Source organism: Salvelinus alpinus, chromosome 9 (assembly GCF_045679555.1).
Source record: "Salvelinus alpinus chromosome 9, SLU_Salpinus.1, whole genome shotgun sequence".
NCBI lineage: Eukaryota > Metazoa > Chordata > Actinopteri > Salmoniformes > Salmonidae > Salvelinus > Salvelinus alpinus.
The window spans coordinates 79074323-79091231 of NC_092094.1; the positions used below are offsets into that span (position 1 = coordinate 79074323).

Sequence of the window (16909 nt, forward strand, 5' to 3'; positions counted from 1 at the left end):
ACCAAACCGTTCAGTAGTTAGGCTATTCATATTACCAAACCGTTCAGTAGTTAGGCTACTCATATTACCAAACCGTTCAGTAGTTAGGCTATTCATATTACCAAACCGTTCAGTAGTTAGGCTATTCATATTACCAAACCGTTCAGTAGTTAGGCTATTCATATTACCAAACCGTTCAGTAGTTAGGCTATTCATATTACCAAACCGTTCAGTAGTTAGGCTATTCATATTACCAAACCGTTCAGTAGTTAGGCTATTCATATTACCAAACCGTTCAGTAGTTAGGCTACTCATATTACCAAACCGTTCAGTAGTTAGGCTATTCATATTACCAAACCGTCCAGTAGTTAGGCTATTCATATTACCAAACCGTTCAGTAGTTAGGCTACTCATATTACCAAACCGTTCAGTAGTTAGGCTATTCATATTACCAAACCGTTCAGTAGTTAGGCTACTCATATTACCAAACCGTTCAGTAGTTAGGCTACTCATATTACCAAACCGTTCAGTAGTTAGGCTACTCATATTACCAAACCGTTCAGTAGTTAGGCTACTCATATTACCAAACCGTTCAGTAGTTAGGCTATTCATATTACCAAACCGTTCAGTAGTTAGGCTACTCATATTACCAAACCGTTCAGTAGTTAGGCTACTCATATTACCAAACCGTTCAGTAGGTAGGCTACTCATATTACCAAACCGTTCAGTAGGTAGGCTATTCATATTACCAAACCGTTCAGTAGTTAGGCTATTCATATTACCAAACCGTTCAGTAGGTAGGCTATTCATATTACCAAACCGTTCAGTAGGTAGGCTACTCATATTACCAAACCGTTCAGTAGTTAGGCTATTCATATTACCAAACCGTTCAGTAGTTAGGCTATTCATATTACCAAACCGTTCAGTAGTTAGGTTACTCATATTACCAAACCGTTCAGTAGTTAGGCTATTCATATTACCAAACCGTTCAGTAGTTAGGCTATTCATATTACCAAACCGTTCAGTAGTTAGGCTATTCATATTACCAAACCGTTCAGTAGTTAGGCTATTCATATTACCAAACCGTTCAGTAGTTAGGCTATTCATATTACCAAACCGTTCAGTAGTTAGGCTATTCATATTACCAAACCGTTCAGTAGTTAGGCTATTCATATTACCAAACCGTTCAGTAGGTAGGCTACTCATATTACCAAACCGTTCAGTAGTTAGGCTATTCATATTACCAAACCGTTCAGTAGTTAGGCTATTCATATTACCAAACCGTTCAGTAGTTAGGCTATTCATATTACCAAACCGTTCAGTAGTTAGGCTATTCATATTACCAAACCGTTCAGTAGTTAGGCTACTCATATTACCAAACCGTTCAGTAGTTAGGCTATTCATATTACCAAACCGTTCAGTAGTTAGGCTATTCATATTACCAAACCGTTCAGTAGTTAGGCTATTCATATTACCAAACCGTTCAGTAGGTAGGCTACTCATATTACCAAACCGTTCAGTAGTTAGGCTATTCATATTACCAAACCGTTCAGTAGGTAGGCTACTCATATTACCAAACCGTTCAGTAGTTAGGCTATTCATATTACCAAACCGTTCAGTAGTTAGGTTACTCATATTACCAAACCGTTCAGTAGTTAGGCTATTCATATTACCAAACCGTTCAGTAGTTAGGCTATTCATATTACCAAACCGTTCAGTAGTTAGGCTACTCATATTACCAAACCGTTCAGTAGTTAGGCTATTCATATTACCAAACCGTTCAGTAGTTAGGCTATTCATATTACCAAACCGTTCAGTAGTTAGGCTATTCATATTACCAAACCGTTCAGTAGTTAGGCTACTCATATTACCAAACCGTTCAGTAGTTAGGCTATTCATATTACCAAACCGTTCAGTAGTTAGGCTATTCATATTACCAAACCGTTCAGTAGTTAGGTTACTCATATTACCAAACCGTTCAGTAGTTAGGCTATTCATATTACCAAACCGTTCAGTAGTTAGGCTATTCATATTACCAAACCGTTCAGTAGTTAGGCTATTCATATTACCAAACCGTTCAGTAGTTAGGCTATTCATATTACCAAACCGTTCAGTAGTTAGGCTACTCATATTACCAAACCGTTCAGTAGTTAGGCTATTCATATTACCAAACCGTTCAGTAGTTAGGCTATTCATATTACCAAACCGTTCAGTAGTTAGGCTATTCATATTACCAAAACGTTCAGTAGTTAGGCTACTCATATTACCAAACCGTTCAGTAGTTAGGCTACTCATATTACCAAACCGTTCAGTAGTTAGGCTACTCATATTACCAAACCGTTCAGTAGTTAGGTTACTCATATTACCAAACCGTTCAGTAGTTAGGCTACTCATATTACCAAACCGTTCAGTAGTTAGGCTATTCATATTACCAAACCGTTCAGTAGTTAGGCTATTCATATTACCAAACCGTTCAGTAGTTAGGCTATTCATATTACCAAACCGTTCAGTAGTTAGGCTATTCATATTACCAAACCGTTCAGTAGTTAGGCTATTCATATTACCAAACCGTTCAGTAGTTAGGCTATTCATATTACCAAACCGTTCAGTAGTTAGGCTATTCATATTACCAAACCGTTCAGTAGTTAGGCTACTCATATTACCAAACCGTTCAGTAGTTAGGCTATTCATATTACCAAACCGTTCAGTAGTTAGGCTATTCATATTACCAAACCGTTCAGTAGTTAGGCTATTCATATTACCAAACCGTTCAGTAGTTAGGCTACTCATATTACCAAACCGTTCAGTAGTTAGGCTACTCATATTACCAAACCGTTCAGTAGTTAGGCTACTCATATTACCAAACCGTTCAGTAGTTAGGCTATTCATATTACCAAACCGTTCAGTAGTTAGGCTACTCATATTACCAAACCGTTCAGTAGTTAGGCTACTCATATTACCAAACCGTTCAGTAGTTAGGCTACTCATATTACCAAACCGTTCAGTAGTTAGGCTACTCATATTAGCAAACCGTTCAGTAGTTAGGCTATTCATATTACCAAACCGTTCAGTAGTTAGGCTACTCATATTACCAAACCGTTCAGTAGTTAGGCTATTCATATTACCAAACCGTTCAGTAGTTAGGCTATTCATATTACCAAACCGTTCAGTAGTTAGGCTATTCATATTACCAAACCGTTCAGTAGTTAGGCTATTCATATTACCAAACCGTTCAGTAGTTAGGCTATTCATATTACCAAACCGTTCAGTAGTTAGGCTACTCATATTACCAAACCGTTCAGTAGTTAGGCTATTCATATTACCAAACCGTTCAGTAGTTAGGCTATTCATATTACCAAACCGTTCAGTAGTTAGGCTATTCATATTACCAAACCGTTCAGTAGGTAGGCTACTCATATTACCAAACCGTTCAGTAGTTAGGCTATTCATATTACCAAACCGTTCAGTAGGTAGGCTACTCATATTACCAAACCGTTCAGTAGTTAGGCTATTCATATTACCAAACCGTTCAGTAGTTAGGTTACTCATATTACCAAACCGTTCAGTAGTTAGGCTATTCATATTACCAAACCGTTCAGTAGTTAGGCTATTCATATTACCAAACCGTTCAGTAGTTAGGCTACTCATATTACCAAACCGTTCAGTAGTTAGGCTATTCATATTACCAAACCGTTCAGTAGTTAGGCTATTCATATTACCAAACCGTTCAGTAGTTAGGCTATTCATATTACCAAACCGTTCAGTAGTTAGGCTATTCATATTACCAAACCGTTCAGTAGTTAGGCTATTCATATTACCAAACCGTTCAGTAGTTAGGCTATTCATATTACCAAACCGTTCAGTAGTTAGGTTACTCATATTACCAAACCGTTCAGTAGTTAGGCTATTCATATTACCAAACCGTTCAGTAGTTAGGCTATTCATATTACCAAACCGTTCAGTAGTTAGGCTATTCATATTACCAAACCGTTCAGTAGTTAGGCTATTCATATTACCAAACCGTTCAGTAGTTAGGCTATTCATATTACCAAACCGTTCAGTAGTTAGGCTATTCATATTACCAAACCGTTCAGTAGTTAGGCTATTCATATTACCAAACCGTTCAGTAGTTAGGCTATTCATATTACCAAAACGTTCAGTAGTTAGGCTACTCATATTACCAAACCGTTCAGTAGTTAGGCTACTCATATTACCAAACCGTTCAGTAGTTAGGTTACTCATATTACCAAACCGTTCAGTAGTTAGGTTACTCATATTACCAAACCGTTCAGTAGTTAGGCTACTCATATTACCAAACCGTTCAGTAGTTAGGCTATTCATATTACCAAACCGTTCAGTAGTTAGGCTATTCATATTACCAAACCGTTCAGTAGTTAGGCTATTCATATTACCAAACCGTTCAGTAGTTAGGCTATTCATATTACCAAACCGTTCAGTAGTTAGGCTATTCATATTACCAAACCGTTCAGTAGTTAGGCTATTCATATTACCAAACCGTTCAGTAGTTAGGCTACTCATATTACCAAACCGTTCAGTAGTTAGGCTATTCATATTACCAAACCGTTCAGTAGTTAGGCTATTCATATTACCAAACCGTTCAGTAGTTAGGCTATTCATATTACCAAACCGTTCAGTAGTTAGGCTATTCATATTACCAAACCGTTCAGTAGTTAGGCTACTCATATTACCAAACCGTTCAGTAGTTAGGCTACTCATATTACCAAACCGTTCAGTAGTTAGGCTACTCATATTACCAAACCGTTCAGTAGTTAGGCTATTCATATTACCAAACCGTTCAGTAGTTAGGCTACTCATATTACCAAACCGTTCAGTAGTTAGGCTACTCATATTACCAAACCGTTCAGTAGTTAGGCTACTCATATTACCAAACCGTTCAGTAGTTAGGCTACTCATATTAGCAAACCGTTCAGTAGTTAGGCTATTCATATTACCAAACCGTTCAGTAGTTAGGCTACTCATATTACCAAACCGTTCAGTAGTTAGGCTATTCATATTACCAAACCGTTCAGTAGTTAGGCTATTCATATTACCAAACCGTTCAGTAGTTAGGCTATTCATATTACCAAACCGTTCAGTAGTTAGGCTACTCATATTACCAAACCGTTCAGTAGTTAGGCTATTCATATTACCAAACCGTTCAGTAGTTAGGCTACTCATATTACCAAACCGTTCAGTAGTTAGGCTATTCATATTACCAAACCGTTCAGTAGTTAGGCTATTCATATTACCAAACCGTTCAGTAGTTAGGCTATTCATATTACCAAAACGTTCAGTAGTTAGGCTACTCATATTACCAAAACGTTCAGTAGTTAGGCTACTCATATTACCAAACCGTTCAGTAGTTAGGCTACTCATATTACCAAACCGTTCAGTAGTTAGGTTACTCATATTACCAAACCGTTCAGTAGTTAGGCTACTCATATTACCAAACCGTTCAGTAGTTAGGCTATTCATATTACCAAACCGTTCAGTAGTTAGGCTATTCATATTACCAAACCGTTCAGTAGTTAGGCTATTCATATTACCAAACCGTTCAGTAGTTAGGCTATTCATATTACCAAACCGTTCAGTAGTTAGGCTATTCATATTACCAAACCGTTCAGTAGTTAGGCTATTCATATTACCAAACCGTTCAGTAGTTAGGCTACTCATATTACCAAACCGTTCAGTAGTTAGGCTATTCATATTACCAAACCGTTCAGTAGTTAGGCTATTCATATTACCAAACCGTTCAGTAGTTAGGCTATTCATATTACCAAACCGTTCAGTAGTTAGGCTATTCATATTACCAAACCGTTCAGTAGTTAGGCTACTCATATTACCAAACCGTTCAGTAGTTAGGCTACTCATATTACCAAACCGTTCAGTAGTTAGGCTACTCATATTACCAAACCGTTCAGTAGTTAGGCTATTCATATTACCAAACCGTTCAGTAGTTAGGCTACTCATATTACCAAACCGTTCAGTAGTTAGGCTACTCATATTACCAAACCGTTCAGTAGTTAGGCTACTCATATTACCAAACCGTTCAGTAGTTAGGCTACTCATATTAGCAAACCGTTCAGTAGTTAGGCTATTCATATTACCAAACCGTTCAGTAGTTAGGCTACTCATATTAACAAACCGTTCAGTAGTTAGGCTATTCATATTACCAAACCGTTCAGTAGTTAGGCTATTCATATTACCAAACCGTTCAGTAGTTAGGCTATTCATATTACCAAACCGTTCAGTAGGTAGGCTATTCATATTACCAGAGCTTAATCTTATTCTTTCTATGGTGGATTCGCTGTCGCAATTTATGGAAGATTACAAAACTTTGGCGAAAACAATAGATTGCAAAGTCAAAAATACTGGTTTCTCCTATCCATCTGTGGCAAAGGTATGACAAATTCAGCTCCAGAACCAGCAATAGCCTAGCCAGCTTGCTAAACTTTCGAATACGGTTTAGTAAAAAAACAGCTAACACTAGCTACCTTGACGAGGTTAGCACGCTAGCTACACTGACAACTTTCAGTGCCATACTTATTTCTCCACTCAACATGAAAATCACCACAACGTTCCCACCCCCCGATTCGTTAATATGTATTAGCAGCCTGTGTAATTTTTCAGAGGCGGAACCTAAATGAGTATTTCCCAAGCACAGGAATTACATCGAAATAGGGGCAGGGGACATTGCCCACTGGTGGGGCCTTTAATGTATTATCTTCATTTGTTTTGGTTAGAGTGAATAGAAGGATGCTGGCTGACATTTGTATACCTTCCAGAGCTTGAATTTAATCAATCTATGCAATTGAACCAAATAGTGCATTGCAAGAACATGTCAGACTGACTAGGAGGTTAGTTAGTTCAGGTAACAAGGGTTATTTGAACCCCATTCATTGTACGGCTGGGGGACAGACTCTCTGTCCGGAATCACTCCAACTCTTTACCCTCTCTTTTGATTAAATTCTACATACTTACTTTTATAGCTTTTATTGCAGACTTGGTAATATTGGTCATTTTCGCCTTGGAGATTGGAGGCTTGTACTCATTCAACGAGTAGAGCTGAAAGACAGAAAGTGAAGGAAACAAACCGTTCAAACACATTTTAATATAAAAGTGTTAAATAAGACAAGAAACACATTACTCAGGACTGAGGCTAAGACTTAAGAGGAATGGCAAACATTTAGTTTGTACAGTAGGCTAAATAGGCCAGGGAAAGCATGTAGTCAAAAAAGTGTTTAAAGACACTTGGGGCTGTCCTTATTATGCGCACAAAGAATATTCAAGCAATAGCCGCCAATGAAATATTAGTAGCTGAAAAAGTAGTGCGTGTGTTGGGCATGATGCTGATGTTTTAATTCGCTGTATGTTGTCGACGACATCTGATTTTATGGTTCATGTTATGTAATTCTACACAGGCACACCATGTTATGTGGCCACATTCCCCGTTTTATACTAGTTTAGTCATGCATTATTACTACAGAGATAACTAGATGTGTGAATGAATGCATATCACCTACTAATGACTATGGAGACTCGAATTTACTGTCAGTTTGGTTTCAGCAACAACCGGGCCACGCAGAATGCTTGACATTGACACATTTGGCAAACTTGAACTGAAGAACAGAACCAGATGCGAAGTCTGGCACATTTCTACCAACCTCAGTTATTTTGGAAGATAGAAATCAGTTAGCTAAACTAACCAACGGATCAGTAAACCCGTCTTGCCCTTGCTAACTGAAGTCAGACGAATGACTCGACCAGTGTGACTTGGCTGAAAACTACTGGGCCCCCCAAAATTATTTAGAACAAAATACAATCGTTTGCTAGCATGCTATTTTAGTTACCTACAAAGTAATACAGCATCAGTGATTATTTTACTGCATAATTTGCTAGCTAACTGGACCCATTGCACCGGCCGCCACGCGAAAACATAACAGCTAATTAGCTCACGTTTTACCAGGCCTTGCTCCCTAGCTATTGTCTGGCTAACATTGTTAGCTAGCTAGCCAGCTAACCTTTACAGTTGACTGAGTTAAGAAAATAGCTAACGTTGGGTATATTGGTAGTTACTCGTTAACTAAGTAAATTAGGGTGACGTAGATAGCGACAGGGGGTGTTTTGATTTCGAAGTTCAATTGAGTTAGCCTACTGTAATCTAAATTAACTAGCTAGTTAAACATTTTCCGCTCTACCAGATGGCAATCTAGCTAGCTACAGTTCACCGAGTTTAGCTCAGTATTGCTGACCAAATGACGGTATAGTAGCGCTTACATCGAAAAGGACTAACTGGGTTATCAATATTCATGGTGGAAGCAAACCCTGTCTACTGAAAAGATGCGGCCTTGTGTCTAGCTGCCCTTCTCCCCCTTTCTGCTTTACGCTAGCTAATGTTAATCATCCATTTCACTAACATTACAGTCACTTGCATTGAAATGTGGGGGAGAAATCATACAAACCTCGCCGTTGAATGCTTTGACAGCCTCCATGGTGTTGTATTTGAGTCTCGTTGTAAGCTGTAAAATGTTTATATTGTTCTCTTCGACAACCGGTTTGATGCATGCTCTACGTTAGCTTGGTGAGATGGAGAAGATTGCCAATATGGCGCACAACCCCAATGAAATCCGAACAGCAGTACAGAGACCAGCGAACCCAAGTGTCACACACTTGCATTGCAGGTCCAATGAAAGTAGCTAACTGGCGACGACTCGTGGTCAAAAAATGCTTTAACACCCCGCTAGATTATTTTAAAAAGCATCTGTCTGAAGAAAAAAAGAACGCTGATATTTATAATGCAGAGCATTTTAACTCTTTATTACTCTTTCGATACAGTCACTTAATGAAAATGCACACTTTATACCTATGTACAATTACTTTATTTACAATGATAAAACAACTTAAAATATTTTCCGCAGCTAAATCATATAAATTACAATTCAGGATTCATTGTTGCTGGCACAAAATGGAATGCTTGCATAACAACGTCTCCATCAAAGTATCAGGACCTGAATGTAACAGCTATCACATACAGCAATGTTGAATGATAAAATGTCTCTAGGAAAACCACAAAGATATCATGATCCAAATGTAACCAAGATAAGTCACAAAAGTTTGTATCAAAAGCTTACATACTGTACATTTCAAGGCAGCACTAGTGCAAGTCTGTTGAACTGTTTGTAAAACTATTAGAAAATAAAACCTTGTCCTATAGGCAACCGATCATGTTGCAAAATAACAAACACTTGTGGAAATTAGCTTTCAGAGATGGACACATCTACCCAATGTTCCATCACTCACTACTTGAGATAACACAAATGCAAGCAAACACTGTACATATCACAACAGAAGAAAAGGTAAATTGTTACATCTCTAAACCTAAAAAGATAAATGACAACATAAACAATATAAAACCATATAATGTCATCCAATCAACCAAATGTTTGCATCAACTCCAACTTTAAAAATAAGACACTTTCCTCTTATCGTGATTCCACTTAGTGGAGAGTCAACACATGAGCTGGCTCCTATCATATGTTAGATAAAAATGTACAACCCTTAGTGCTACTGGGTTATGGGTAGACAACAGCAGTGAGTCTTATAAACATTCTGAGTAAAAGTAACCCCTAGGAACATGAACGCAATCTGCTCATCCATCCCAAGTCTTAACCATAAGCATTAGTGGGGTAAACTAAACACTGACCTTAGATCAGTGTTTAGGGGCAACTTCATCCTACTCCATTATAAACTGGTCTCTACAAAGGGGACAGCAATGGCATTGGCTGCTGCTGCGGAGGGCTCTACCTCTGCTGCCACCTGGTGTCCATGCTTGAGACAGATCTCCTGGAGCAGAGGTGTGTTGACTTTTTTCCATTCCCTGAATCTGGAGGGGGTGGGTTCTGACAGCACCTGCTCAATGGTCAACAGGTCTGCCTCCTTTGCCTAAATCAAAGGGGAAGAAAGAAAGAGTGTAACTATGCTCAAGGGTCTCAATACTAAACAGCACATACAATTTGTACATAGAAAACAAGAACATACATGTGATCCTGCCCCCTATGTGGTGATAAACTGATAAAAACAAAAGCATATAATAATTCTAGTCAAGTTGGCAGATGTACCTTTAGCGTGCTGTTGAGGGTCCTGATGAGGTGCAGTTTCTCGTTAATGTCCTGGTTTTTGCATCTCTTTATAAAGGAGGCTCTGAAGTCCCTCTTGCTGGATGGTTTGCGGTCTCCTATGGGAGAGAGGTTGGCCTGCTTGATGTGGATGTACAGTCTCTCCATCTCATCAGCTGTGGCTTCATGGTTCACTGCAATAACAATACAATGGACTTCAAGAAATGTATATTTCTGCAGAAACATATTTATAAGTTTACCACTTTTAAAGATAAAGTATGACAAGGTTTGAAGTCAGTACCCTTACTCAAAACAGGTTAAAAATAACATTGAGCTCATTGACAGGATTTAAATAGTGTTGACTATAACTTCACTTCGTTTCATATTTTTTTCCAACTAGTTGATTGACAGTTATGAGACAATGTAATGTTAGACAAAACTGTGAAAACAGGATGAAGACTAGGATGTTTTGGTATTCAAATCTGTTTAACAAAAATTCCAAGGCCAGGGCAGGATGTGTAGGCAGACATTCAAACTAACGCACAGCTACCAATGTGCTGCCAAAGACAGAAGCTGTGACATTGCACAACAGGAAGTGTGGTCTACTTGCACTTCTCCTATCCACAGGTCTGATCACGTAAGAACTAAAGGCATCCAGGGAGCACACAATTATTTTTCCTTCACAGTTTGTATTGTGATTAATATGTTCCCCTTATTTAAGTCAACAGCCGTTAAGAAAAAAGCATTCTCACCATCTTCTGTCCCTATTTCTAGCACAGCCACCTCCTCTGTCTGCTCCCTGGGGTTAAAGTCCTCCTCCCTGGCTGTGCTCCCTGGAGGATCCTGGTAGGATGAAGCCTCCTGGTGGTGCTGTAGGGGCCCCTCGTTCTCTTGAGTATGTGGGGGCCGATGTGTGTGGACCTGCACAGAGCACACCACCGTTTCCCCGACAACAGGAGAGGCCTGCGAGACAAGGTCCAGCCATGACTGACGATGCTTGGCCAGTGAGGACACGGAACTCTGTGATGTCATTGTGCTGACAGGTGAGGAGAAGGAGCCATTGGTCTCGCTGGGAAGGGGGGAGGAGTAGGGGGGAGGGAGGGTACCCTGAGAGAGAAGAACATAAAGGGGTTGTTCAGCAAGGTTAACACTCAACACTTTGAAATAATAAATGTAAGTCAGTGTAACTAGGGCCCAGAGGTTTTCTTGGTCACGTCACACAGTTAGGAAAAACTTCTGGCCTTAATTACCAGAGCCTACTCCGCTGCCCAGTGCATACTGCCTACTGACCTGATGTCCACTGCCAGGTGGACCATCCACAGAGCCCTGGTTCATCTGCTCAGAGTATGGGGGAGGGGGAGCCTCTGTTGTCTCAGCCTCCTCGTGATCACTTGCCTCACTGTAGCACTCTGGACACAGAGTCAAAATGCCATTAGGCTACATACTTGACAAACAATAATCAGCAGTGATACTGAGGCAATAGTAGTAAAGAACAGAATGAGTCAATTGGTGGAATGGACCACAGCTGATAAATCATGCCGACTGATCAACATAAAAGCTTACCAGCAGTGTTGCTCTCTGTTGGTTCGTATTGTATTGAAGCAAGCCCAAGCTTATTCAACCAACTGCAACAGATAAACACAGAGAGACTGTCACATTCCTCACTGTTTCTGTGATGACACTCTTAACATGACTTACATTACAATCTTTTCATGCGACTTACACGTTCATCACCTCGTAGGTATCAGCTGCAAAGTAAAAAATCATGACTTGCGGGTGACATGCTTTGATGGCACTGCAAGAGACAGGAGAGAACATAACTCAGATGATTCAGTTTCTCACTTTGTGTTCAAATCATTCACACTGCGCTCAGGAAGTTACACATTCACGCAACCTATAACTTCCTGTCATTATGAGAGTTGGTCGTTCTTAGCAAATTGAAAATGTGGCAGTAAATGGTCAGTGATTACCTGGAATAGATGTATTGACCGGTTTTACACAAACAGTAACATGATTTAGTGAAATAAGAAACAAGTTACTTACTATTTTTTCTTGCACTCCAATGCTCTGTCGATGATGAAGTCAGTCAGGTTAATGTATCCCTCTGCTTTCTCTGCCTGAAAATAATATAGTATTGACAGATCCTTAGCATTAAAATGTCATCTCCCGTCTGGATTACTGCAACTCGCTGTTGGCTGGGCTCCCTGCCTGTGCCATTAAACCCCTACAACTCATCCAGAACGCCGCAGCCCGTCTGGTGTTCAACTTTCCCAAGTTCTCTCACGTCACCCCGCTCCTCCGCTCTCTCCACTGGCTTCCAGTTGAAGCTCGCATCCGCTACAAGACCATGGTGCTTGCCTACGGAGCTGTGAGGGGAACGGCACCTCCGTACCTTCAGGCTCTGATCAGGCCCTACACCCAAACAAGGGCACTGCGTTCATCCACCTCTGGCCTGCTCGCCTCCCTACCTCTGAGGAAGTACAGTTCCCGCTCAGCCCAGTCAAAACTGTTCGCTGCTCTGGCACCCCAATGGTGGAACAAACTCCCTCACGACGCCAGGTCAGCGGAGTCAATCACCACCTTCCGGAGACACCTGAAACCCCACCTCTTTAAGGAATACCTAGGATAGGATAAAGTAATCCTTCTAACCCCCCCCCCCCCTTAAAAGAGTTAGATGCACTATTGTAAAGTGGTTGTTCCACTGGATATCATAAGGTGAATGCACCAATTTGTAAGTCGCTCTGGATAAGAGCGTCTGCTAAATGACTTAAATGTAAATGTAAATTAAAAGGTATTGGCATTTCAAAGCAATGAAAAGAGGCATTATTCAACCTTTTATCCATTTCTAGTTCCCTCAAATTAGTTTTGACACATGGTAAACATAGGCTTAATTAATTCCTCCATCTTGCCAGTAATCATGCCTCCGTAGAAGAAACTGACAGACACTTCCAGCTACAGGAAACACCATGTCAGACTCAGACGGACTAATTTCCAGCAGTGACGCAGCAAAGGTAGCAGAGGCAGCAAGCAGCTGTGGAAATGATACGATGACTCAGCATAGAGGGTTAAGTTATGAGTGTTACTCACCAGTTGAGTAGTGTACCAGTACAGGGAAGTCTTCTTCAGCACAAACCAGTACTTTTTCCATTTGAAACCCAGTAAGGCCTTCCCTTCTTTCTTCCTGTAGAGCCAGCCCTGGTAGTCCGGCTTCCCCAGCTCTTTAACCGAGACCCTCCGTCTGCTCATTGCCACATTGCCTGAACACAGAGGAGATCGTTCCTGAATTCATGCACCGTGGTTGCAGAGCAACAATATACCCTCTAATATACCTTTATTGCTATGCAGACATTTTGATATGACACTATGATTGGTTAAATAAATCCTCTTTAGCAAGTTCAGCAAGGTACAAACAATATTACAATGCCATGATTTACAGAGGGATACAATATAATTCAAATAGTCCAATGACTCCAAATTGAACATTCTACGCAACAGATTTGTTCAACAGATTTATGGTTCACCTGCTGATTCAGATTTTAAGCTAGTTTCCAAGTACAGCAGATTCAGAATCTCTTTAAGCATACCTGTATCAGATGGTGGTCAGACAAATAATTGTCAAAGAAGTATTCCAAAGGATATACAGGTAAATGCCAAAATGAAGGAAACACTAACATAAAGTGTCTTAGTAGGGTGTTGGGCCACCACGAGCCAGAACAGCTTCAATGCACCTTGGCATAGATTCTACAAGTGTCTGGAACTCTATTGGAGGGATGCAACACCATTCTTCCACAGAAATTACATCATTTGGTGTTTTGTTGATGGTGGTTAGAAAATGCGGTCTCAGGTGCCGTTCCAGAATCTCTCATAAGTGTTCAATTGGGTTGAGATCTGATGACTGAGACGGCCATGGCATATGGTTAAAATAAAATGTATGCTCATCAAACCATTCAGTGACCACTCGTGCCTTGTGGATGGGGCATTGCCATCCTATGGGGGTATGGGTATGGCCATGGTAGCTATGGCAGGTTAGAGCATTGGGTCGAATACCCGAGCCGACAAGTTGAAAAATCTGTTCGACGTGCCCTTGAGCAAGGCACTTAACCATAATTTGCTCCAGGGGTGCCGTACTAGTATGACTGACCCTGTAAAACAATGCATTTCACTGCACCTATCTGGTGTATGTGACAATAAAAATAAAAATAAATTGCGGGGTAAAATAATCACCTGCCCAGCATTTTTATACATGGCCCTAAGCATGATGGGATGTTAATTGCTTTCCTTAAGTCAAGAACTGCACGTGTGGAAGCACCTGTTTTCAATATACTTTGTATCCCTCAGTGTATCCATTATTTTGGCAGTTACCTGTTTATCACACACAATGAAGCACAGACTGCTCAGCATACAGTAACTGCCCATAAACAGGCTAATAATATTGGAATCTCTTGCTGAGCCTTGTCTGTACCCTTTACACTAGTGGGAATTGGTCTTTATAGATAGGGCTAAATTGAAATGTTTCTTACAGAAGAAATATAAAAAGCATGGTAGCAATTGCAAGAAAATAGTTTGGAGATAATGGGAATATCATTAGATTACAGTTCAGGACACAACAGTTCAACAGTTCCGGCGCATTTGTTGATAACTACATCAGAAAATACTCTAGATACATTCAGTAACATAAGAATATTCCTGTAAAATGTGGGGTAGGTGCAACATAAACCCCAAAAATTACATGGGGTTGAGAGGACTAACTGGTGTCTCCAAGTGGTCACACACCTCTCCAAAGTGTGCACAGTTCCTAAGTCATTTCAATGCTCTTTTTATGACTCAAAGAAGAGTCTACAACCAAAAGTAGATTTCTTTTGCTCTCCTAGCTGTGCCGTTGAGGAACTAGAGCGAGCACACTTGTAGTTGTTTTGAACACAGCCCTGCAACCACACAATTACTGTTGTTGTTTAAGCAATCCAAAAACGTCCCATTATAAACTGCAATCTGGGTCAGGTGTGCATCATTTGAAAGCCTGTTCTATTGCCAACATGACTAGCTAAGTTATAAAATATGATCTTACAGTGTTAGGCTTTCACAAGGCAATTCACAGAAACAGATCATCATTTTGGTGCGCATAGAAAGGAGTCGAGTGCATTCAGGTGCTTTTTCCGCAGCAAATTTTCTTCACAATAGACAAACAGGCTCATTCTGTTCAGAACAACCCAGGGTATGACGCCAACTGTACACCAATCATGGGGATCATAAACGGTGAGACTGTATATGACATGGGTTTTATGATATGGAAATGTGAATTGTACATTTGGACTCAAAGCAGTATTCATTACAATCCTCAACGTCTGATCTTTTAAAATAGATCGAGTCCTCTTAAATTTACAGCATTTCCCTTAGACAACAAAACATTTGGAAAAGTTGCCCAATTAACAGGAGGGAGGGGGACTAAGTTCAGAACAGCTGTCAGTCAAAACCCAATCACAGAGCCTGAGCTCTGACGTCATTTATAGCATGTTACTGTAAACCACTGCATTCCAATTTAGACGTTTATCAGTTCCCAAATCTGCCATTTTCAACCTGTATACGAGTATAAAGGTCTACAGCATTATCAACACAACCCTCCACACAGACACTCTAATCGTCCTGACACTTCACACACGCCCAAATCAGTGGGGCCAAATTACAGTTGAGGGCACAGACAGCAAGCAGGCAAGCAGCAGAATCAGGCCTGGACACCAACTTACCTCCTCGAGTCTTCCTCTTGGGTTTCTGTCTCAGGGAAACCTGATAGAACAGAAGGTAGTGAGAGGTCAGATAGTCCCTAGTTCACGAGATGGGTGATTGAAGCTTCCCCAGACAGTGCAGCTCGATCTCGATCAGACAGTCCCTCACCCTACCTCAGCTATAGTCTTTGAAACATCCTGTTTCACACCACTCGTGTCACTCGTCTCTCTCTCTCTCTCTCTCTCTCTCTCTCTCTCTCTCTCTCTCTCTCTCTCTCTCTCTCTCTCTCTCTCTCTCTCTCTCTCTCTCTCTCTCTCTCTCTCTCTCTCTCTCTCTCTCTCTCTCTCTCTCTCTCTCTCTGCAGTAGTCACAAGCAATCACATATAACAGTGGTTTGCCAACTTTAAAAAAATATATATACACACACAGTACATTTTTTTAACAATAAATAAGCTTTTTATTTAATTCCATTGTCCTCCAAGAGTTGCTGAATCTCCGCTCTACTATATCTTGTAAGATCTCAGAGGAAGCTGTATGAGAAAGGAATTGCAGACGCAATTTGTGACTACTGCCTGCCTCAGGAAAAAAAATGCCCATTTAAAAATAAAAAACATTAATAACATAAGAGACCTATAGATAATCTCCAGTACTTACAGGGTTGTAGTCATCACCTGACATGGAGGGAGCCAGAGATATAGGGAAGGCAGCCTGCAGGCAGGCAGGGAGAGGGAGAGAGAGAGATATACCTTTTCAGTTTATCGACAGACCTTTAAATTCAAAACATTATTTACCCCCATGTTAAATGAATAGACTGAGTACAATACTCCAAATGTCAAAGGGTCCACTTTGACATCTCTCCTGATTTAGAGAAAAGGGAGAACTGCTTCGCATCATGGATGAGTTGGTGTCCATTTATAGCATGACCCTTGTACATTGCATTTAGTCTTCATAAGTGAACTTGCACAAGATTGTAGTCAGCCCTTTTTATAACAGACTATGACCCATAATGTCTTCAAACCAAACTGACATTGTCACTGACATTGAGAAACAGTTTCCTTCACATTGGCATTATT

General features: G+C 40.3%; 2 protein-coding genes across 2 annotated transcripts in view; both read right to left on the minus strand.

Moving 5' to 3' along the window:
• LOC139530682 (SR-related and CTD-associated factor 8-like) overlaps positions 1-8646 on the minus strand; it is a 36734-nt gene extending 28088 nt beyond the window's left edge. Inside the window, exons 1-2 of the mRNA XM_071327304.1 lie at positions 8463-8646; positions 6982-7065 (exon numbers count right to left, since the gene is read on the minus strand). Of these exons, the coding sequence (XP_071183405.1) occupies positions 6982-7065; positions 8463-8492 (114 nt within the window). The 5' untranslated portion in view covers positions 8493-8646. The remainder of the gene's footprint in view (positions 1-6981; positions 7066-8462) is intronic.
• A 143-nt stretch (positions 8647-8789) lies between these two features.
• LOC139530685 (connector enhancer of kinase suppressor of ras 3-like) overlaps positions 8790-16909 on the minus strand; it is a 76353-nt gene continuing 68233 nt past the window's right edge. The window contains exons 16-25 of the mRNA XM_071327311.1: positions 16491-16544; positions 15857-15896; positions 13203-13372; positions 12159-12232; positions 11839-11910; positions 11679-11740; positions 11406-11524; positions 10868-11222; positions 10119-10309; positions 8790-9942 (exon numbers count right to left, since the gene is read on the minus strand). Of these exons, the coding sequence (XP_071183412.1) occupies positions 9742-9942; positions 10119-10309; positions 10868-11222; positions 11406-11524; positions 11679-11740; positions 11839-11910; positions 12159-12232; positions 13203-13372; positions 15857-15896; positions 16491-16544 (1338 nt within the window). The 3' untranslated portion in view covers positions 8790-9741. The remainder of the gene's footprint in view (positions 9943-10118; positions 10310-10867; positions 11223-11405; positions 11525-11678; positions 11741-11838; positions 11911-12158; positions 12233-13202; positions 13373-15856; positions 15897-16490; positions 16545-16909) is intronic.